At 41.9% G+C, this 22306-nt stretch overlaps 1 protein-coding gene across 1 annotated transcript in view; it reads right to left on the bottom strand.

The window, feature by feature from the left end:
- The window catches only part of LOC126994571 (RB1-inducible coiled-coil protein 1-like), a 72141-nt gene that overhangs the window by 46747 nt on the left and 3088 nt on the right, over positions 1 to 22306 (bottom strand). Inside the window, 11 exon segments of the mRNA XM_050853898.1 lie at positions 1368 to 1547; positions 3174 to 3266; positions 5896 to 6048; positions 6737 to 6850; positions 7485 to 7655; positions 8676 to 8839; positions 13686 to 13861; positions 13950 to 14076; positions 15686 to 15833; positions 18389 to 18617; positions 19879 to 20182. Of these exon segments, the coding sequence (XP_050709855.1) occupies positions 1368 to 1547; positions 3174 to 3266; positions 5896 to 6048; positions 6737 to 6850; positions 7485 to 7655; positions 8676 to 8839; positions 13686 to 13861; positions 13950 to 14076; positions 15686 to 15833; positions 18389 to 18617; positions 19879 to 19946 (1623 nt within the window). The 5' untranslated portion in view covers positions 19947 to 20182.

The following is a 22306-nucleotide window of genomic DNA, read 5'->3' as shown; positions in this document are numbered from 1 at the left end:
TTAGCAGGAGAAGGGAAAAAGTAAGAACATATACCCCCAGAAAAGTTAAAATCACACCATAATTTTTCAAAACTACCTCTAACTTCAAACCACCGTAACTCCACTTCTACTCCACCTGCATCCACCCTCTTTTAACCACACCTAGCCACACCCTTCCCCCACCACCACACCAAGATACAGACTCCTAACGTGTATACTTTTAGCAGGAGAAGGGAAAAAGTAAGAACATATCACTCAAAAAAGTTATAACCACACCAAACTTTTCTCAGCTAGACCTCTTACTTAAACCACCGTAACTCCACTTCTACTCCACCTGCATCCACCCCCTTTTAACCACACCTAGCCACACCCTTCCCCCACCACCACACCAAGGTAGAGGTTCCTAACTTGTATACTTTTCGCAGGAGAAGCAAAAAAGTAGAGATAAGTAGCATTCAAAAATTCAAGTCGGACCGTAATTTTTCTCCACATGCTTCCACTTTTTCAACTATAACTCCACTTCTACTCCACCTCCATCCACCCCCTTTTAACCACACCTAGCCACACCCTTCCTCCACCACCACACCAAGGTACAGGCTCCTAACTTGTATACTTTTAGCAGGAGAAGCAAAAAAGTAAAGATAAGTAGCATTCAAAAATTCAAGTCAGAACGTAATTTTTCTCCACATGCTTCCACTTTTTCAGCTATAACTCCACTCCTACACCACCTCCATCCACGCCCTCTTAACCACACCTAGCCACACCCTTCCCCCACGGCCACACCAAGTCACATGCTCCTAACTTGTATACTTTTAGCAGGAGAAGGGAAAAAGTAAGAACATATACCCCCAGAAAAGTTAAAATCACACCATAATTTTTCAACACTACCTCCAACTTCAAACCACCGTAACTCCACTCACACTGCATCCACCCCTTTTAACCACGCCCACCTTCCCCCACCACCACACCAAGGTACAGGCCCCTAACTTGTATACTTTTAGCAGGAGAAGCAAAAAAGTAAAGATAAGTAGCATTCAAAACTTCAAGTCGGACCGTAATTTTTCTCCACATGCTTCCACTTTTTCAGCTATAACTCCACTCCTACACCACCTCCATCCACCCCCTTTTAACCACACCTAGCCACACCCTTCCCCCACCACCACACCAAGTTACAGACTCCTAACTTGTATATTTTAGCAGGAAAAGCAAAAAAGTAAAGATAAGTAGCATTCAAAAATTCAAGTCAGAACGTAATTTTTCTCCACATGCTTCCACTTTTTCAGCTATAACTCCACTCCTACACCACCTCCATCCACCCCCTCTTAACCACACCTAGCCACACCCTTCCCCCACCACCACACCAAGGTACAGCCTCCCACCGCACTTACCTTTGGCAGGGCGACGTCAAACTTGTCGGGGAGTCTCGTGGCAAAATCAGGCGGCAGATCGTCCATTCCGGGGAAGAGAGAGGCCAGGAAATGGGTCGAGAAATCCAGCAGAAATTCCCTCCTGCTTTCGACCTCTCGCTTCCACACCTCCCTGCTGTCCCTGCTGAGCTCCGAGGCCCACTGTAGGAGTATTAGTATTAGTAGTACACACACACACATACACACACACACACACACACACACACACACACACACACACACACACACACACACACACACAAGGGTCATATAAACAGATCCCGTCCTCTCCCTTTTCCTTCCGTTCAAAAATTTACGTGTCCGAAAAGTGTTCCTGTTTTCTTTTATTGTGAGCGAATGAGACAACGCAGGATGATCAGATTTGGTGTGCAAGGAGTTAAATAGTTGATCTAAATCCCCTGTAAATCCCAACTCTCTAGGACAAACCAAACCCCCAAAAAACACACCCCAGAATTAGGTATGAAAATTTTCCGGGAGGGGCCGTAACAAAAATTTTAACCGAAGAAGTGTTGAGATTTTTGGGGATTATGAGAGAATGAGACAACACAAGATGATGAAATTTTGTGTGGAAGGAGTTAAATAGTTGATCTAAATCCCTTAAAAATCCCAAGACTATGCAAGCAATAAAAAACAGAAAAAAATACATCCAAACTAAAGACTACATTCTGGAGACTATAACTTTTAGGGGCATGGCATTTCAAATCATTCAACATTTTTGGCTCCCACAAGCAAACCAGACCACTTAAGATAATGAAATTTGGTGTGGAAGGAGTTAAATAGTTGTTCTAAATCCCCTAAAAATCCCAAGACTCTCCAACCAATAGAAACCAGAAAAAAATGCATCTAAAAAAAGACTAAATTCTGGGGACGATAATTTTTGGGGGCATGGCATTTCAAATCATTCAACATTTTTGGCTCCCACAAGCAAACCACACCACTTAGGATCATGGAATTTGGTGTGGAAGGAGTTGAATAGTTGATCTAAATCCCCTGTAAATCCCAACTTCCTAGGACAAATGAAACCTTCTGAATAACTCCCCAAAAGTAGGTATAAAAAATTTCGAGGAGGGGCCGTAACAAAATTTTTAACCAAAGAAGTGTTGACATTTTTTTGGATTGTGAGGAAACTACACTACTTAGGATCATGAGATTTGGTATATAAGGAGTTAAATACTTGTTCTTTATCCTCTGAAAACCCCAATGCTCTATGACAGATGAAAACCTGAGAAAATACGGAGCAGATTTCCACGAGCATAAATTTTTTCACGACTGACATCATGAATCTCTCCGCAGTTTTGGCTCTACTAAGCAAACTAGACCACTTAGCATCATGAAATTTGGTGTGGAAGGAGTTAAATAGTTGTTCTTTATCCTCTGAAAACCCCAATGCTCTATGACGGCTGAAAACCTGAGAAAATCCATGCTACATTTCCACGAGCATAAATTTTTTCACGACTGACATCACGAATCTCTCCGCAGTTTTGGCTCTACTAAGCAAACTAAACCACTTAGCATCATGAGACTTGGTATGGAAGGAGTTAAATACTTGTTCTTTATCCTCTGAAAACCCCAATGCTCTATGACGGCTGAAAACCTGAGAAAAAACACGCTACATTTCCACGAGCATACATTTTTTCAGGACTGACATCATGAATATCTCCTCGTTTTTGGCTCTAAGAAGCAAACCAGACCACTTAGCATCATGAAGCTTGGTATGGAAGGAGTTGAATACTTGTTCTTTAACCTCTAAAAATCTTAATGACCCACCCTGAAGAAGTCCTTGGAGAAAGCCTGTCTCCGCGCGACCTCCGTGATGGCTGCTGCGTAAACCCTTGGAGCTCTGTGAATTTGCTCAACAACCTGTAATGGGAGTAGTATTAGTAGTAGTAGTAGTAGTAGTAGTAGTAGTAGTAGTAGTAGTAGTAGTAGTAGTAGTAGAGAAAGAGAAGGGAAGGGAAGGGAAGGGAAGGGAAGGGAGGGGAGGGGAAGAGAGGGAAGGAATGGAAAGGGAAGGTAAGGGAAGGGAAGGGAAGGGAAGGGATGGTAAGGGAAGGGAAGGGAAGGGAAGGGAAGGGAAGGAAAGGGAAGGGAAGGGAAGGTAAGGGAAAGGGAAGGAAAGGAAGGAAGGAAGGAAGGAAGGAAAGGAAGGAAGGAAAGGAGGAAAGGAAAGGAAAGGGAAGGGAAGGAAGGAAAGTTAAGGGAAGGAAAGGAAGGAAAGGAAAGGGAATGAAAGGAAGGAAGGGAAGGAAAGGAGAGGAAAGGGAAGGAAAGGAAAGGAAAGGGAAGGGAAGGAAAGGGAAGGGAAGGGAAGGGAAGGAAGGAAAAGGAAGGAAAGGAAGGAAGGAAGGAAAGGAAGGAAGGAAGGGAAGGAAGGGAAGGAATGGGAAGGAAGGAAAGGAAGGAAGGAAGGAAGGAAGGAGTGGAAAGGGAAGGAAAAGGAAGGAAAGGGAAGGGAAGGAAAAGAAAGGGAAGGAAAAGGGAAGGGAAGGAAAGGGAAGAGAAGGAAAGGAAAGGGAAGGAAAGGGAAGGAAAGGGAAGGAAAGGAAAGGGAAGGAAAGGGAAGGAAAGGGAAGGAAAGGAAAGGGAAGGAAAGGAAAGGGAAGGGAAGGAAAGGGAAGGAAAGGGAAGGGAAGGAAAGGAAAGGGAAGGGAAGGGAAGGGAAGGAAGGAAGGAAGGAAGGAAGGAAGGGAAGGAAAGGAAGGAAGGGAAGGAAGGTAAGGGAAGGAAAGGGAAGGAAAGGAAAGGGAAGGGAAGGAAAGGGAAGGGAAGGAAAGGAAAGGGAAGGAAAGGGAAGGGAAGGAAAGGGAAGGGAAGGAAAGGGAAGGAAAGGGAAGGAAAGGAAAGGAAAGGGAAGGAAAGGGAAGGGAAGGAAAGGGAAGGGAAGGAAAGGAAAGGGAAGGGAAGGGAAGGGAAGGGAAGGGAAGGGAAGGGAGGAGGAGGAGGAGGAGGAGGCTTACCTGGAGGTGTCCCATCCATCTGAAATAGCGAACACTGATTTTAGGGCCCCATTCCTCGCTTATGGTAGGGGGTATGGTAGTGGTGGATAGGGAATGGTAGATAGAGAATTTAATGGGCTTTCTAACCATGCCAAGGGAGTTTGATTATGTTTGAAAATAGTGGAGAAAAATGGGAAAAAGTAAAATGTATGAGGGAAAAGTGGTAAGTTTGGGGGTATCTCAGTGAAGGTGTCCTGATTTCATGGGGCCATTGCTCAGTTATGGTGCAAGTTATGGTGATTGTGGACAGAGAATGGCAGATAGAGAATTTAATGGGCGTTCCAACCATGCCAAGGGAGTTTGATTATGTTTGAAAATAGTGGAGAAAAATGGGAAAAAGTGAAGGTGTGTGTGATCAAAAATGGTGATATGGTAATCTTTTCAGTCTCTATGTTCTGACTTCATGGTGCCATTGCTCAGTTATGGTGCAAGTTATGGTAGTGGTGGATAGGGAATGGTAGATAGAGAATTTAAAGGGCTTTCCAACCACACCAAGCAAACTAAAATACCTTTGAGAATAACGGAGAAAAATGGGAAAAGCTAAAGAGGTGTGAGGGGAAAATGGTGGGTTTGGGATATTTTAGTGAAGGTGTCCAGACTTCATGGGGCCATTGCTCAGTTATGGTGCAAGTTATGGTGATGGTGGACAGGGAATGGCAGATAGAGAATTTAATTGGCTTTCCAACCACACCAAGCAAACTAAAATACCTTTGAGAATAATGGAGAGAAATGCGAAAAACTGAAGAGGTGTGTGAGGGGAAAATGGTAGGATTGGGATGTTTTTATTGTGATGACCTAAGTTTATGGTGTCATTTCTCGGTTATGGTGCAATTTATGGTAATGATGGATAGCGAATATCAGGTAGAGAATTTAATTAGCTATCCAACCACACCAAGCAAACTAAAATACCTTTGAGAATAACGGAGAAAAATGGGAAAAACTGAAGAGGTGTGTGAGGGGAAAATGGTAGGTTTGGGATGTTTTTATTGTGATGACCTACGATTATGGTGCCATTTCTCGGTTATGGTGCAAGTTATGGTAATGATGGATAGAGAATGGTAGATAGAGAATTTAATTGGCTTTCCAACCACACCAAGCAAACTAAAATACCTTTGAGAATAGTGGAGAAAAATGGGAAAAACTGAAGAGGTGTGTGAGGGAAAAATGGTGAGTTTGGGATGTTTTTATTGTGATGACCTAAGTTTATGGTGTCATTTCTCGGTTATGGTGCAAGTTATGGTAATGATGGATAGAGAATGTCAGATAGAGAATTTAATTGGCTTTCCAACCACACCAAGCAAACTAAAATACCTTTGAGAATAGTGGAGAAAAATGGGAGAAACTGAAGAGGTGTGTGAGGGAACAATGGTAGAATTGGGATGTTTTTATTGTGATGACCTAAGTTTATGGTTACATTTCTTGGTTATGGTGCAAGTTATGGTGATGATGGATAGAGAATGTCAGGTAGAGAATTTAATTAGCTATCCAACCACACCAAGCAAACTAAAATACCTTTGAGAATAGTGGAGAAAAATGGGAAAAACTGAAGAGATGTGAAAGGGGGAAAAAACTTACTTGAGTCTGACATGAAGGTTTTCAGAGAGCTCTTCCTTGGCCTTGATGCAACGTCGCTTGATGTCCTGAAGCTGTGAGAGAGAGAGAGAGACAGGTTAATTGCTCTATATCTCTGTCATTCCTCGCTCTACCTCGCTCAAATTTTAACACAAGGTAGACACACCCTCGCTCTACCCCTCGCTTTAATCCCCAGCCTTCTCGCTTAATCCAAACAAGAGAAAAAAACCCAAAACCAAACATATCTAAGGTACTGAAAGAAAAATGTAAGATTGAGCGAGAGAATCATAGGCCAGGTTAATCGCTCTATATCTCTGGCATCCCTCGCTCTACCTCGCTCAAATTTTAACACAAGGTAGACACATCCTCGCTCTACCCCTCGCTTTAATCCCCAGCCCTCTCGTTCAATCCAAACACCCCAAAAAACACCTTTACCTGCGAGAAGTTGTTATGCTGTACCTGTCTGGGTTGGGCGAGGATATATTCATCACTCAAATTTATCGCTCTATATCTCCTGCATCCCTCGCTCTACCTCGCTCAAATTTTAACACAAGGTAGACACATCCTCGCTCTACCCCTCGCTTTAATCCCCAGCCCTCTCGCTCAATCCAAACACCCCCAAAAAATACAAATACCAACATCAGTAGCCTGTTACCAATGGCTTCATCCTGCTGAATGTGTAACAATACTTATTTGAGTGTGTGTAAGTGTCTCTCTCTCTCACACACACACACACACACACACACACACACACACACGTACCTTCTGGTGGTTCCGCAACATGTGCATCAAGTTCTTGCGGTGTGATGTGCAGAGGTCAGGGAAGATGGAAGGGTCGTTCACCTTGCCTGCCCGGTCCTGGTTCTTGAGCAGCGCCTGAGAGTGGGAGAAATTGGCCAGGTTAATCGCTCAATATCTCTGTAATCCCTCGCTCTACCTCCCTCAAGTTTAAAACACCAAAAACATACACAGGTAAAAAAAAATGTAAATTGAAGCGAGGAAGATAATAGCTACCTCGCTCAAATTTTAACACTAGGCAGACACACCCTCGCTCTACCAATCGCTTTAATCCCCAACCCTCTCGCTCAATTCAAACAAGAGAAAAACACCAAAAAACATACACATATCAGGTACGGAAAAAAATGTAAAATTGAGCGAGGATAATAGGACAGGTTAATCGCTCTATATGTCTGGCATCCCTCGCTCTACCTCGCTCAAATTTTAACAGTAGGCAGACACACCCTCGCTCTACCAATCGCTTTAATCCCCAGCCCTCTCGCTCAATCCAAACACCCCAAAAAACACCTTTACCTGCGAGAACTTGTTATGTTGTACCTGTCTGGGTTGAGAGAGGAAATATCAATCACTCAAATTTATCGCTCTATATCTCTGGCATCCCTCGCTCTACCTCGCTCAAATTTTAACACAAGGTAGACACACCTTTGCTCTACCCCTCGCTTTAATCCCCAACCCTCTCGCTCAACCCAAACACCCCAAAAAACACCTTTACCTGGGAGAAGTTATGTTGCTCCTGCACCACAAACTCGGCGTCGTGCATCAGCTGTTCCAGGCCACAGAGGCGCTCCCCCAGGCCCTTCACCTCCTTCATCTCGGGGCGGTCGGCCTCACGCATCACCGCCACCACCTCGCCGCTCAGCTGGTCCAGGAGCCCTTCACTGATCTGGGGGAGGGAAGGGAGAGCGGAAGGAAATAGAAAGAGGATAGATTTTCACCTCTAACTTTTTTTCTACACAATCGAAGTCTCTCAAATTTTACGTACACACAGAAGAAAGATTCACGCACATGTACGCAAAATCGCAAAGCTCTAACACATGCGCACACGGAGATACAGGGCAAAACGTACACACATACACACACACTAACCTGCTAAAGAATAAAAAATTGAAAAAAATTATCATATTCTTTTGCCTCTAACACTTTTTCTACATAATCAAAGTCTCTGAAATTTTACGTACAGAAAGAACATTCACACACATAGCAGAATCAGAATCATAAGCTAACATACCTTTTACGGAGATACTTGAAAAAATGATCATATTCTTTGCCTCTAACTCTTTTCTACACAATCAAAGTCTCTCAAATTTTAACACACACAGAACATTTCACGCACATGTCATATATCCTACATAAAGCTCAACACATATTATACGATACACAGGGGCAAATTACACATACACACACACACTACCTGGTAAAGAATAAAAATTGAAAAAATGACCATATTCTTTTGCCTCTAACTCTTTTTCTACACAATCGAAGTCTCTCAAATTTTGCCACGGAGATACAGGGCAAAACGTACACACATGTACGATGATCACATATTTTGGCTCTAACTTTTTTTCTACACAATTAAAGTCTCTGAAATTTTACGTACACACAGAAGAAACATTCACGCACATGTACGCAGAATCGCAAAGCTCTAACACATACGCACACGGAGATACAGGGCAAAACGTACATACACATACACACACACTAACCTGCTAAAGAATAAAAAATTGAAAAAAATGATCATATTCTTTTGCCTCTAACTCTTTTTCTACACAATCGAAGTCTCTCAAATTTTACGTACACACAGAAGAAAGATTCACGCACATGTACGCAAAATCGCAAAGCTCTAAGACGCACGCACACAGAGATACAAGGGAAAACGCACACACACACATACACACACACCAACCTGGGAGAGCCCTCGGAAACACTGCTGAGCGATCTGCCGGACGTCACTCTCTCGGTCCTTTGAGGAGATCCAGTGGAGGAGCGAAACCTGGTTCTTCTTCCTCCCTCCTCTTCCTCCTCCTCCTCCTCCTCCTCTTCCAATGGCTGCTTCTTCCTTCTTGTCTTCTGTTGAGAGAGAGAAGTATGAGTGAAAATGAAAGAGAGAGAGAGAGATAGAGGAAGAGGAGGAGGAGGAGGAGGAGGAGGAGTCTCAATACTAACAAGGGTAGAATAGGATTGTAGGTGTAATATACAGGTAGGAAGGGAGTTGGCATAATTTACAGGAGGAACCAATCAGAAATTTAGATCTGAAAGAGTTAACATTTTTTTTTATTCTGAGTAAACTAGAGCACTTAGGGTCATGAAATTTGGCGTGGAAGGAGTTAAATAGTTGACCTTAATCCTCTCAAAATCCCAACTCCCAAAGACAAAGGTAAACCTGAGAAAAATGCATCTGAATCAAAGAGTACATTTTAATCGACCTCATTTTTTTGGCAGAATGACATCCCAAATCTTTAAACATTTTTGGTGATTATGAAAAATTGTGATGGTTTAGGATCATGAAATTTTGTGTGAAGGGAGTTAAATAGTTGATCTTAATCCCCTCAAAATCCCAACTCCCAAAGACTAATGGAAACCTGAGAAAAATGCATGTGAATTAAGGAGTATGTTTCTGAGGACTTCATTTTTTGGCAGCAGGACGTCCCGAATCTTTAAACATTTTTGGTGATTATGAAAAATTGTGATGGTTTGGGATCATGAAATTTTGTGTGAAGAGAGTTAAATAGTTGATCTTAATTCCCTCAAAATCCCAACTCCCTATGACAAACGAAAACCTGAGAAAAATGCATCTGAATTAAGGAGTATGTTTCTGAGGACGTCATTTTTTGCCAGTAAGATGTCCCGAATCTTTAAACATTTTTGGTGATTATGAAAAATTGTGATGGTTTAGAATCATGAAATTTTGTGTGAAGGGAGTTAAATAGTTGACCTTAATCCTCTCAAAATCCCAACTCCCTAAGACAAATGGAAACCTGAGAAAAATGCATCTGAATCAAAGAGTACATTTTAATCGACCTCATTTTTTTAGCAGAATGACGTCCCAAATCTTCAGCAACTGGAACTGAGAAAAAAATGCATAAATAAGGGACTATGTTGCCGAAAATCATTAAACATTTTGATGATTATGAAAAACAAAATCCCAACTCCCAAAGACAAAGGGAAACCTGAGAAAAATGCATCTGAATTAAGGAGTATGTTTCTGAGGACGTCATTTTTTGCCAGTAAGATGTCCCGAATCTTTAAACATTTTTGGTGATTATGAAAAATTGTGAGGGTTTAGGATCATGAAATTTTGTGTGAAGGGAGTTAAATAGTTGACCTTAATCCCCTCAAAATCCCAACGCCCAAAGGCAAATGGAAACCTGAGAAAAATGCATCTGAATTAAGGAGTATGTTTCCGAGGACTTCATTTTTTGGCAGCAAGATGTCCCGAATCTTTTAACATTTTTGGTGATTATGAAAAATTGTGAGGGTTTAGGATCATGAAATTTTGTGTGAAGGGAGTTAAATAGTTGGTCTTAATTCCCTCAAAATCCCAACTCCCTAAAATAAAGGGAAACCTGAGAAAAATGCATCTGAATCAAAGAGTACATTTTAATCGAACTCATTTTTTTGGCAGTACAACATCCCAAATCTTTAAACATTTTTGGTGATTATGAAAAATTGTGAGGGTTTAGGATCATGAAATTTTGTGTGAAGGGAGTTAAATAGTTGGTCTTAATCTCCTCAAAATCCCAACTCCCAAAGACAAACGGAAACCTGAGAAAACTGCATCTGAATTAAGGAGTATGTTGCTGAGGACTTCATTTTTTGGCAGCAGGACGTCCCGAATCTTTAAACATTTTTGGTGATTATGAAAAATTGTGATGGTTTAGAATCATGAAATTTTGTGTGAAGGGAGTTAAATAGTTGACCTTAATCCTCTCAAAATCCCAACTCCCTAAGACAAACGGAAACCTGAGAAAAATGCATCTGAATTAAGGAGTATGTTTCTGAGGACGTCATTTTTTGCCAGTAAGATGTCCCGAACCTTTAAACATTTTTGGTGATTATGAAAAATTGTGAGGGTTTAGAATCATGAAATTTTGTGTGAAGGGAGTTAAATAGTTGACCTTAATCCCCTCAAAATCCCAATGCCCAAAGACAAATGGAAACCTGAGAAAAATGCATCTGAATTAAGGAGTATGTTTCCGAGGACTTCATTTTTTGCCAGTAAGACATCCCGAATCTTTAAACATTTTTGGTGATTATGAAAACTTGAGAGGGTTTGGGATCATGAAATTTTGTGTGGAAGGAGTTAAATAGTTGATCTTAATTCCCTCAAAATCCCAACTCCCAAAGACAAAGGGAAACCTGAGAAAACTGCATGTGAATTAAGGAGAATGTTTCCGAGGACTTCATTTTTTGCCAGTAAGAGGTCCCAAATCATTAAACATTTTTGATGATTATGAAAAACTGTGAGGGTTTAGGATCATGAAATTTTGTGTGAAGGGAGTTAAATAGTTGATCTTAATCCCCTCAAAATCCCAACTCCCAAAGGCAACTGGAAACCTGAGAAAAATGCATGTAAATTAAGGACTATGTTGCCGAGGTCTTCATTTTTTGCCAGTAAGACGTCCCAAATCATTAAACATTTTTGATGATTATGAAAAATTGTGAGGGTTTAGGATCATGAAATTTTGTGTGAAGGGAGTTAAATAGTTTATCTTAATCCCCTCAAAATCCCAACTCCCAAAGACAAAGGGAAACCTGAGAAAAATGCATGTGAATTGAGGAGAATGTTTCTGAGGACTTCATTTTTTGCCAGTAAGATGTCCCAAATCATTAAACATTTTTGGTGATTATGAAAAATTGTGAGGGTTTAGGATCATGAAATTTTGTGTGAAGGGAGTTAAATAATTGACCTTAATCCTCTCAAAATCCCAACTCCCTAAGACAAATGGAAACCTGAGAAAAATGCATCTGAATTAAGGAGTATGTTTCTGAGGACGTCATTTTTTGCCAGTTAGACGTCCCGAATCTTTAAACATTTTTGGTGATTATGAAAAATTGTGATGGTTTAGGATCATGAAATTTTGTGTGAAGGGAGTTAAATAGTAGATCTTAATCCCCTCAAAATCCCAACTCCCAAAGGCAACTGGAAACCTGAGAAAAATGCATCTGAATTAAGGAGTATGTTTCCGAGGACTTCATTTTTTGGCAGCAAGACATCCCGAATCTTTAAACATTTTTGGTGATTATGAAAAATTGTGATGATTTAGGATCATGAAATTTTGTGTGAAGGGAGTTAAATAGTTGATCTTAATCCCCTCAAAATCCCAACTCCCAAAGACAAAGGGAAACCTGAGAAAAATGCATGTGAATTAAGGAGTATGTTTCCGAGAACTTCATTTTTTGCCAGTAAGAGGTCCCAAATCTTTAAACATTTTTGGTGATTATGAAAAATTGTGAGGGTTTAGGATCATGAAATTTTGTGTGAAGGGAGTTAAATAGTAGATCTTAATTCCCTCAAAATCTTAACTCCCAAAGACAAATGGAAACCTGAGAAAAAGGCATCTGAATTAAGGAGTATGTTTCTGAGGACTTCATTTTTTGCCAGGAAGACGTCCCAAATCATTAAACATTTTTGGTGATTATGAGAAATTGTGATGGTTTAGGATCATGAAATTTTGTGTGAAGGGAGTTAAATAGTTGATCTTAATCCCCTCAAAATCCCAACTCCCTAAAATAAAGGGAAACCTGAGAAAAATGCATCTGAATCAAAGAGTACATTTTAATCGACCTCATTTTTTTGGCAGAATGACGTCCCAAATCTTTAAACATTTTTGGTGATTATGAAAAATTGTGATGGTTTAGGATCATGAAATTTTGTGTGAAGGGAGTTAAATAGTTGATCTTAATCCCCTCAAAATCCCAACTCCCAAAGACAAAGGGAAACCTGAGAAAAATGCATGTGAATTAAGGAGTATATTTCCGAGAACTTCATTTTTTGCCAGTAAGAGGTCCCAAATCATTAAACATTTTTGATGATTATGAAAAATTGTGAGGGTTTAGGATTATGAAATTTTGTGTGAAGGGAGTTAAATAGTTGATCTTAATTCCCTCAAAATAAAGACAAAGGAAACCTGAGAAAAATGCATCTGAATCAAGATGTCCCAAATCATTAAACATTTTAGGTTTGGGATAGGATTTTTTTTTTTTGGAAGAAGGATAGTTGATCTTAATAATTCAAAAAATCGCAAACTCCCAAGACAAGGGAAACTGAGAAAAATGCATCTAAGATGTCCCAAATCATTAAACATTTTTGGTGATTATGAAAAATTGTGAGGGTTTAGGATTATGAAATTTTGTGTGAAGGGAGTTAAATAGTTGATCTTAATTCCCTCAAAATCGCAACTCCCAAAGACAAAGGGAAACCTGAGAAAAATGCATCTGAATTAAGGAGTATGTTTCCGAGGACTTCATTTTTTGCCAGCAAGATGTCCCAAATCATTAAACATTTTTGGTGATTATGAAAAATTGTGATGGTTTAAGATCATGAAATTTTGTGTGAAGGGAGTTAAATAGTTGATCTTAATTCCCTCAAAATCGCAACTCCCTAAGACAAACGGAAACCTGAGAAAACTGCATGTGAATTAAGGAGTATGTTTCTGAGGACTTCATTTTTTGGCAGCAAGACATCCCGAATCTTTTAACATTTTTGGTGATTATGAAAAATTGTGATGGTTTAAGATCATGAAATTTTGTGTGAAGGGAGTTAAATAGTTGGTCTTAATTCCCTCAAAATCCCAAACTTCTACGACAAGCAAAAACCTAAAAAAAAAAGAAAACATTTGAAATTCCCGTGCCAAAAAAGAACGAAAAAAACGCAGGGCAATCCATCATGATATCTTCCCAGCCACTCACTCACCTCTCTCTTCCTCCTCCTCCTCTTCCTCCGCCTTCTCTTCCTTCTTCTTCTTCTTCTTCACCTCTTCCTCTTCCTCCTCCTCCTCCTCCTCCTCTTCCATCTTCTTCTCTTCCGTTCTTCCCAGCAGCTCAGGAAACACAGGAATTCTTGCAAGCAGTTTCAAATCTTCCTCAAACCTGTAAATAGTAGTAGTAGTAGTAGTAGTAGTAGTAGTAGTAGTAGTAGTAGTAGTAGTAATTAAAATGGTATTCTCTCTCTACTTACGATTGAAGTAACACCACTTTTTCCTCTCTGCCACTTAAGTAGTCGGCGAAAGAGCACTTTAGGCTTTCAAATCTTGCCTTAAAAGCCTGGACGATATCTTCTAAGTTGGCGACCACTGCTGCCCAACCTGTGAATGGTAGTAATAGTAGTAGTAGTAGTAGTAGTAGTAGAAGTAGAAGAGACATTGACGCACATGTACGCCAAATCCCAAAGCTGTAACTCACGCGCACACGGAGATACAGGTCCAAACGTACACACACACACACACGAAAAGTTTGATTTGCAAAAGTTAATCATATATTTTTGGCCATAACTTTTTTTTTACTTAATCTGGAAACCTCAAATTTTGTGTGCGTACAGGAGAGATTTCCACGCACATGTACGCCAAATCTCAAAGCTGTAACCCAGACGCACACGGAGATACAGATCCAAACGTACACACACATGCTCAAACCTGGAAAAGTCTGACAATTTGGAAAAGTTAGTCTTATATTTTTGGCCATAACTTTTTTTTTTACCTAATCTGGAAAACTCAAATTTGGTGTGCGTATTGGAGGGATATTGACGCACATGTACGCCAAATCCCAAAGCTGTAACCCAGACGCACACGGAGATACAGATCCAAACGTACACACACTCAAACCTGGAAAAGTCTGACAATTTGGAAAAGTTAGTCTTATATTTTTGCCCATAACTTTTTTTTTACTTAATCTGGAAAATTCAAATTTGGTGTGCGTATTGGAGGGATATTGACGCACATGTACGCCAAATCCCAAAGCTGTAACCCACACGCACACGGAGATACAGGTCCAAACACACACACTGTCATGTATTCCTCATTTTTCAACGCTAAATATTTTTGTATCCTGGTGGTTCCTGCGTAAAATACCTACTTTCACCCTTAAGTGTGGTAGAGATTGTAATTATCAAATTCACAAATGTTCCACAAGATGTCTCTGGTGTGCCGGGGCGTTAGCTCGGGAATGGACAGAGAGACTCGACCCACTGTTACGCACCCCGGCCGGCCTCCCTCCCTCATCCTTCGCCCCTCCCTTGAGTATTGTGAATGTTCTGTGTTTGTGAAGGGTAGAGTGTTCCAGTAAGTGAGCTCTATTTGCCGTCACGTGTATTGTGAGGGCGTGTAGCCAAGCACTGAGGTCTTGTTTAAGTTCCGCCTCGTGTTGGTAATCCCCATTGATTAAACCCATGAGGGCGTGATTCTCCCATCCCCGTACGAGCCCCCCAGGAAGGAGTGTGATGGGTGATCTTTGTCGTACCTAGTTAACAAGTGTATTTTCAGTGCGTTTAAAGGTTTAATAGGTTTGAGTTGTTCGTTGGGGTTCATGCAGTTCAATATCCCGCTATCCTGTGTCCTTGTTTTGGGGTATTCTACGTATTTGCCCAGAGTTGGTATAATTTCATGCAATGTGGAATGTTCTTTTTAGCTGTGATGGAACACTGTTTTCCTTTTATGGTTAATGTTTTACCATTTCATATATTTTATTCCTCTAAGAGGCTACCGCTCGTGGTCGTGTTTGTCGTTTTACTCATTTTTGGGTCAATATACAATGTTTTTATAAGTTGTGTTTAGAGTCCTGCCCTCTTTTAGGTCTGGCACGTCTGGGTTGTCTGGTTGTTGGTAGGGAAACATTGCTATTTGAACTCGGACGTAACAACACACACACACACACACACACACACACACACACACACACACACACACACACACTGGTTACCTTGCTGCTGGAGGTGCTGTTCGTGTACCAGACACATACAGGTCCTAATCAGGTCACGGGCAGACTCGTAGAACTGCTGGGCAAGCTGTGTGCGCGCGACCACTGTGTTGTACGTGGCCGGCATGTTCAGGCAACCCTCAACCTGGGCCTGGGGGTTAGCAGGAAGTATGTACACAGAAGCAGCATCAGTAGTAGTAATAGTTAATAATTGGTTTACGCGTCTTTGAAATAACGCATGGTCCAAAATACAAATAAATGTTTACTTTACACGGTTTTTTTTACTTTCTCATTTTTTGGCTCTAACTCTTTTTGTACATAATCTAAGCCTCTATAATTTTACGTACACAGAGAAGAAAGATTCACGCACATGTACGCCAAATCGCAGAGCTCTATCACACACACAAAAGGAGATACAAGGACAAACGTACACACACACACACACACACACACACACACACACACATACACACACACACACACACTAACCTGCAAAAGTATGGAAAATTGAAAAAAGTACATAGAAATAGTATCAGTAGTAGTAATAGTTGTAAATACAGGTAACTCTCGATTTACGCAAGTTTGGTTTACATGTCTTTGAAATATCGCGTGGTCCAAAATACAAGTTTTTTTCACTTATACGCGATATTTTCTGTAGTGTCCACCAGATGTCTCACGCAAGTGGACTCACACGGCCACACAGCTGAGCTCAGTTCTTCCCGCGCGCCACTTGAGCAACAATACAGTACCCACGCTGCTCAACAACAACAACAACAACAACACCCTCGCTGCTGTGCCACCACGAGGGGAAGGGCAGCCAGAGGAGGAACCATGAGAGGGAGAGGAGTCAGAGTGATACAGGAGCATAGCTGGGCACGATAACAAAACCTTATTCCCGATAACCGATAACTGATAATGAAAAACCTTATCGGTGATAACCGATATTCGTTAACTGGAGACACAAATATAGGCGATAACTGATACCCGATATTAATCCACAATTCCGATACTAGCTACCGATAAGTCCGATAGGTGAAAACGATACTATATTGATATTTCAAATAAAAAATATAGATGAATTCAAATTTTCATTATCTGTATTTTATAAAACTTACAAAACCTGAAAACCACACGTTGACGCGTACCTATGGACGGTAATACTGGAAACCCTGAACCTGTTGTGTTATTTGGCGTCCCCGCCGTCTAAACACTGGTCTCTCGTGAACTGTTCAGACCAGCAGACCTGTACAGTCTCACAAAGCTTTTTAGCCGTAATTAAGAGTTGCTGGAAGGCTGAATCAGACATACAGTACCACCATCCTCGCTGTTTCTAGAACGACACTCTGTACGAGTTGTGTTTATATGTACAGAGTGTCGTTCAGCGAGGATGGTGGTAACTCTTAATGTGTTAAAAAGCTTTGTGAGACTGTACAGGGCTACGCTTGCTGGTCTGAACAGTTCACGAGAGACCAGTGTTTGTAAACAGAAGAGCCAGCTGTTGACGATGGGACACCAAATAACACAACACCGGGTGCCTTCAATACCATGGCATGCTCACAAACCAATATGGAATATCAAATTTGAGGCAGTGAATAATCACTTTTTTGGGCAAAGTTAAATGATTTTTCTCTTTGATATATTGATTTTTGAGTAGCATAAAAAATAACCTAGTGTTTTAATGTTGATGATCTAAGTATGAAATCTCTTCACCGAAGATATTTCATACCCTGAAGTCTTTCCACACAACACCGGGCCACGCGTGCGCAGTAAGGAGACAACGTTTTTTTCTGAGAGGCGGAAAAAAAGTAGCGATTATCACTAGTTTAGTTACAAAACTAACGAAGATACCGATATATATTTAAATAAGTAGTGGATGGCCGATAACCCGATTTTGTTATCAGCGATAAAGTATCGCGATAACGCCCAGCTATGATACATACATACATACATACATACAAGTGTTAAGATTATGTTAGGGCAGCCAGAGGAGGAACCACGAGAGGGAGAGGAGTCAGAGTGATACAGGAGGCAATACAAACCTTCCTCTTGTTGGATTTACTACAGTGTTTGGGATTTACGCAATGACCTCTTCACAATACTCCCGTAAAGCCAGACTTACCTGTACACAGAAGTAGTACTATATGTGTGTGTGTGTGTGTGTGTGTGTGTGTGTGTGTGTGTTTCATTATATATTTATTGCTGTAACTCTTTCTCTCCTTCATCTGAACGGCTCAAATTTTGTGTGCGTACAGGAGAGACATTCACGCACATGTACGCCAAATCGCAGAGCTCTAACACACACGCACACGGAGATACAGGACCAAACGCAAACACACACACACACACACACACACACACACACACATCCAGGCTTACAGAGCAGATATGGAAGGACTGGTACTGAATACACTGTTTTGCCGCTGTTTTCAATGTTCCACACACACACACACACACACACACACATACACACACACTCAAATCCAGGCTTACAGAGCAGATATGGAAAGACTGGTACTGAATGCACTGTTTTGCCGTTGTTTTCAATGTTCCACACACACACACACACACACACACACACATACACACACACTCAAATCCAGGCTTACAGAGCAGATATGGAAAGACTGGTACTGAATTTACTGTTTTGCCGCTGTTTTCAATCTTCCACACACACACACACACACACACACACACACACACACTAACCTTAAGATCTCCGCCGCCGTCCATATCCGACACATTCTGCGTGAGGGGTGCGAGCTGGGCCTCTATAGCACTCTTGGAAAACAGAAATATCGGGTTGGTGTCCGTCCCACAGGGGTAGAAACAGACTCGCTTGTTCTCCTCCAGGGCCACGCCGCCGCTGGCCAGGAGGACTTGTTTGTCGGGGGGGATGCGAGTGTTCCGGAAGATGGCGCCCTTAAGGATCGCAACGCTGTAAGGGGGTCAGGGGTCAGGGGTGGGTGGTCGATGTTGGGGTTGTGGGGTGTTAGTAGTAGTTAAGAAGAGGAGGAGGAGGTGGTGGTGAGAGAGAGAGAGAGAGAGAGAGAGAGAGAGAGAGAAGTATGAAAGAAAATTGATTGCTATATATATACTGAAACTCTCTCTCTCTCTCTCTCTCTCTCTCTCTCTCTCTCTCTCTCTCTCTCTCTCTCTCTCTCTCTCTCTCTCTCTCTCTCTCTTACACACAAACACTCTCTCTCTCTCTCTCTCTCTCTCTCTCTCTCTCTCTCTCTCTCTCTCTCGTACACACAAACACATACACTCTCTCTCTCTCTCGTACACACAAACACGTACACTCTCTCTCTCTCTCTCTCTCTCTCTCTGTACACACAAACACTCTCTCTCTCTCTCTCTCTCTCTCTCTCTCTCTCGTACACGCAAACACATACACTCTCTCTCTCTCTCTCGTACACACAAACACTCTCTCTCTCTCTCTCTCTCTCTCTCTCTCTGACACACACACTCTCTCTCTCTCTCTCTGACACACACACACACATACACTCTCTCTCTCTCTCTCTCTCTCTCTCTGACACACACACACACATACACTCTCTCTCTCTCTCTCGTACACGCAAACACATACACTCTCTCTCTCTCTCTCTCGTACACGCAAACACATACACTCTCTCTCTCTCTTACACACAAACACTCTCTCTCTCTCTCTCTCTCTCTCTCGTACACGCAAACACATACACTCTCTCTCTCTCGTACACACAAACACTCTCTCTCTCTCTCTCGTACACGCAAACACATACACTCTCTCTCTCTCTCTCTCTCGTACACGCAAACACATACACTCTCTCTCTCTCGTACACACAAACACTCTCTCTCTCTCTCGTACACACAAACACTCTCTCTCTCTCTCTCGTACACACAAACACTCTCTCTCTCTCTCTAACACACAAACAACCCCTCTCTCTCTCTCTCTCTCTCTAACACACAAAACACCTCTCTCTCTCTCTCTCTCTAACACACAAAACACCTCTCTCTCTCTCTCTTACACACAAACACTCTCTCTCTCTCTCTCTCTCTCTCTCTCTCTCTCTCTCTCTCTCTCTCTCTCTCTCTCTCTCTCTCTCTCTCTCTCTCTCTCTCTCTCTCTCTCTCTCTCTCTCTCTCTCTCACAAACACACACACTCTCTCTCTCTCTCTCTCTCTCTCTCTCTCTCTCTCTCTCTCTCTCTCTCTCTCACCTCTCCAGCGCCAGGTTCATGTCAAAGGTCAACATTTGCCCCGTCTCGACCATGAAGACATAAATCATCTTGAAAAATGTCCTCACAAAACGGGGCCTGCGGGAAAATCCAGGGCACGTGGGGCGGGTCCGTCGGGGTCAGTGCGGGGCCAGAGAGTGCCCCAAGGTTGTCCAGCTGTCCGGGGGTGGCTAGCAGGGTTCGGGGCGGAGATATCGGGGGTTTTGTGCGGGGTATTTCTGGGGGCTGGGTCCGGCCTTTCTTCAGCTGATGTTGTTGTTGTTGTTTTCTTGTTGTTTTTTTGGTCCTGTTTGGGGAGAGAGAGAGAGAGAGAGAGAGAGAGAGAGAGAGAGAGAGAGAGAGAGAGAGAGAGAGAGAGAGAGAGAGAGAAATATATGTTAGGTAAAGGTTACTTCTTCTTCTTTTTCTTCTTCTTCTTCTTCTTCTTCTTCTCCTCCTCCTCCTCCTTCTCCTCCTCCTCCTCTTACTCCATTTTTTCTTTCATTTTCTCTCTCTCTCTCTCTCTCTCTCTCTCTCTCTCTCTCTCTCTCTCTCTCTCTCTCTCTCTCTCTCTCTCTCTCTCTCTCTCTCTCTCTCTCTCTCTCTCTCTCTCTCTCTCTCTCTCTCTCTCATTCCATTTCCAGGGGTAGTTTCATGACCCTGGTGGTAGTGTGACCCTTCCTCTGTACCATGAACCTAAGGAAACACACATTTGACCAGGCTTTCCTAGGAGTTGTGGGCATTTCCAGGGGTAGTTTTGTGACCCTTCCTCTGTACCATGAACCTAAGGAAACACACATTTGGCAAGGCTTTCTTAGGAGTTGTGGGCATTTCCAGGGGTAGTTTTATGACCCTGGTGGTAGTGTGACTCTTCCTCTGTACTATGAACCTAAGGAAACACACATTTGACCAGGCTTTCCTAGGAGTTGTGGGCATTTCCAGGGGTATTTTTGTGACCCTGGTGGTAGTGTGACCCTTCCTTTGTACAATGAACCTAAGGAAACACACATTTGACAAGGCTTTCCCAGGAGTTGTGGGCATTTCCAGGGGTAGTTTTGTGACCCTTCCTCTGTACCACGAACCTAAGGAAACACACATTTGACCAGGCTTTCCTAGGAGTTGTGGGCATTTCCAGGGGTAGTTTTGTGACCCTTCCTCTGTACCACGAACCTAAGGAAACACACATTTGACCAGGCTTTCCTAGGAGTTGTGGGCATTTCCAGGGGTAGTTTTGTGACCCTGGTGGTAGTGTGACCCTTCCTCTGTACCATGAGCCTAAGGAAACACACATTTGACCAGGCTTTCCTAGGAGTTGTGGGCATTTCCAGGGGTAGTTTTGTGACCCGGGTGGTAGATATTATACAATGAACATAACAAAATATCAATAATGTTAATGTATGGACGATAACATTACCAAAACTCGGATACCTTTCCACAGCATGAATTTCAAACAGGTCTCTATGCAAAGATGTACCAGGTAATTCAAACTGATATATAAGATTATGATGACTTTGCAACTAGAAAAGAAATCAACGCATTACTTTATATTACAGCCAAGAAATGTTATATAGCTATTTCAACCTGCTTAGCATATTGATTAATACCCTCCATCGTGTCTGCCGTGCATAAGGAAATGAGTTACCGTAATATATCAGGAGAGGTATGGAACTATACTGTATGTTTTGTACTAATGAAAAAATCCAAAGTATATGTGTGTTTTTAGTTTAGCAGTAAACAAACATATTGATAGATGGTATATTTGTGGAAGACTTGAGAGATTGATAAGCAGCATCAGAGAGAGAGAGAGAGAGAGAGAGAGAGAGAGAGAGAGAGAGAGAGAGAGAGAGATTGAGAGAGAGAGAATGAGAGAGATAGAATGAAAGAGAGAGAAAATGAGAGAGAGAATGAGAGAGAGAGAGAGAGAGAGAGAGAGAGAGAGAAAAGAGGAGGAGAAGAAGAAGAAGAAGAAAAAGTTACCTAACCTAACATCTCTCTCTCTCTCTCTCTCTCTCTCTCTCTCTCTCGCTCTCTCTCTCTCTCTCTCTCTCTCCCCAAACAGGACCAAAAAACAAGCAAATTCTAACGTATTAAAACCAGGATGTTTCCACCAAGCAATAAAAGCTGAATTATAAGCAACAAATTACTCCAAGTATTTCCTCTCCACACAGGGGACGACAGCTGACCAGTACACAAAGCTGTCAACATGAGGGTTACACTATGTCTTTGTGGTACCAGTGTCCATTAATTAAAAGATTCGGGACGTCTAACCGGCAAAAAATGAGGTTGGGATTTTGAGGGGATTAAGATCAACTATTTAACTCCCTTCACACAAAATTTCATGATCCTAAATCCTCACAATTTTTCATAATCACAAAAAATGTTAAAAGATTTGGGACGTCATTCTGCCAAAAAAATGAGGTCGATTAAAATG

Source organism: Eriocheir sinensis, unplaced genomic scaffold, assembly GCF_024679095.1.
Source record: "Eriocheir sinensis breed Jianghai 21 unplaced genomic scaffold, ASM2467909v1 Scaffold820, whole genome shotgun sequence".
NCBI classification, from domain to species: Eukaryota; Metazoa; Arthropoda; class Malacostraca; order Decapoda; family Varunidae; genus Eriocheir; species Eriocheir sinensis.
The sequence above is the reverse complement of the archived record's forward strand: the minus strand, read 5'-3'. Positions and strand labels throughout refer to the sequence as shown.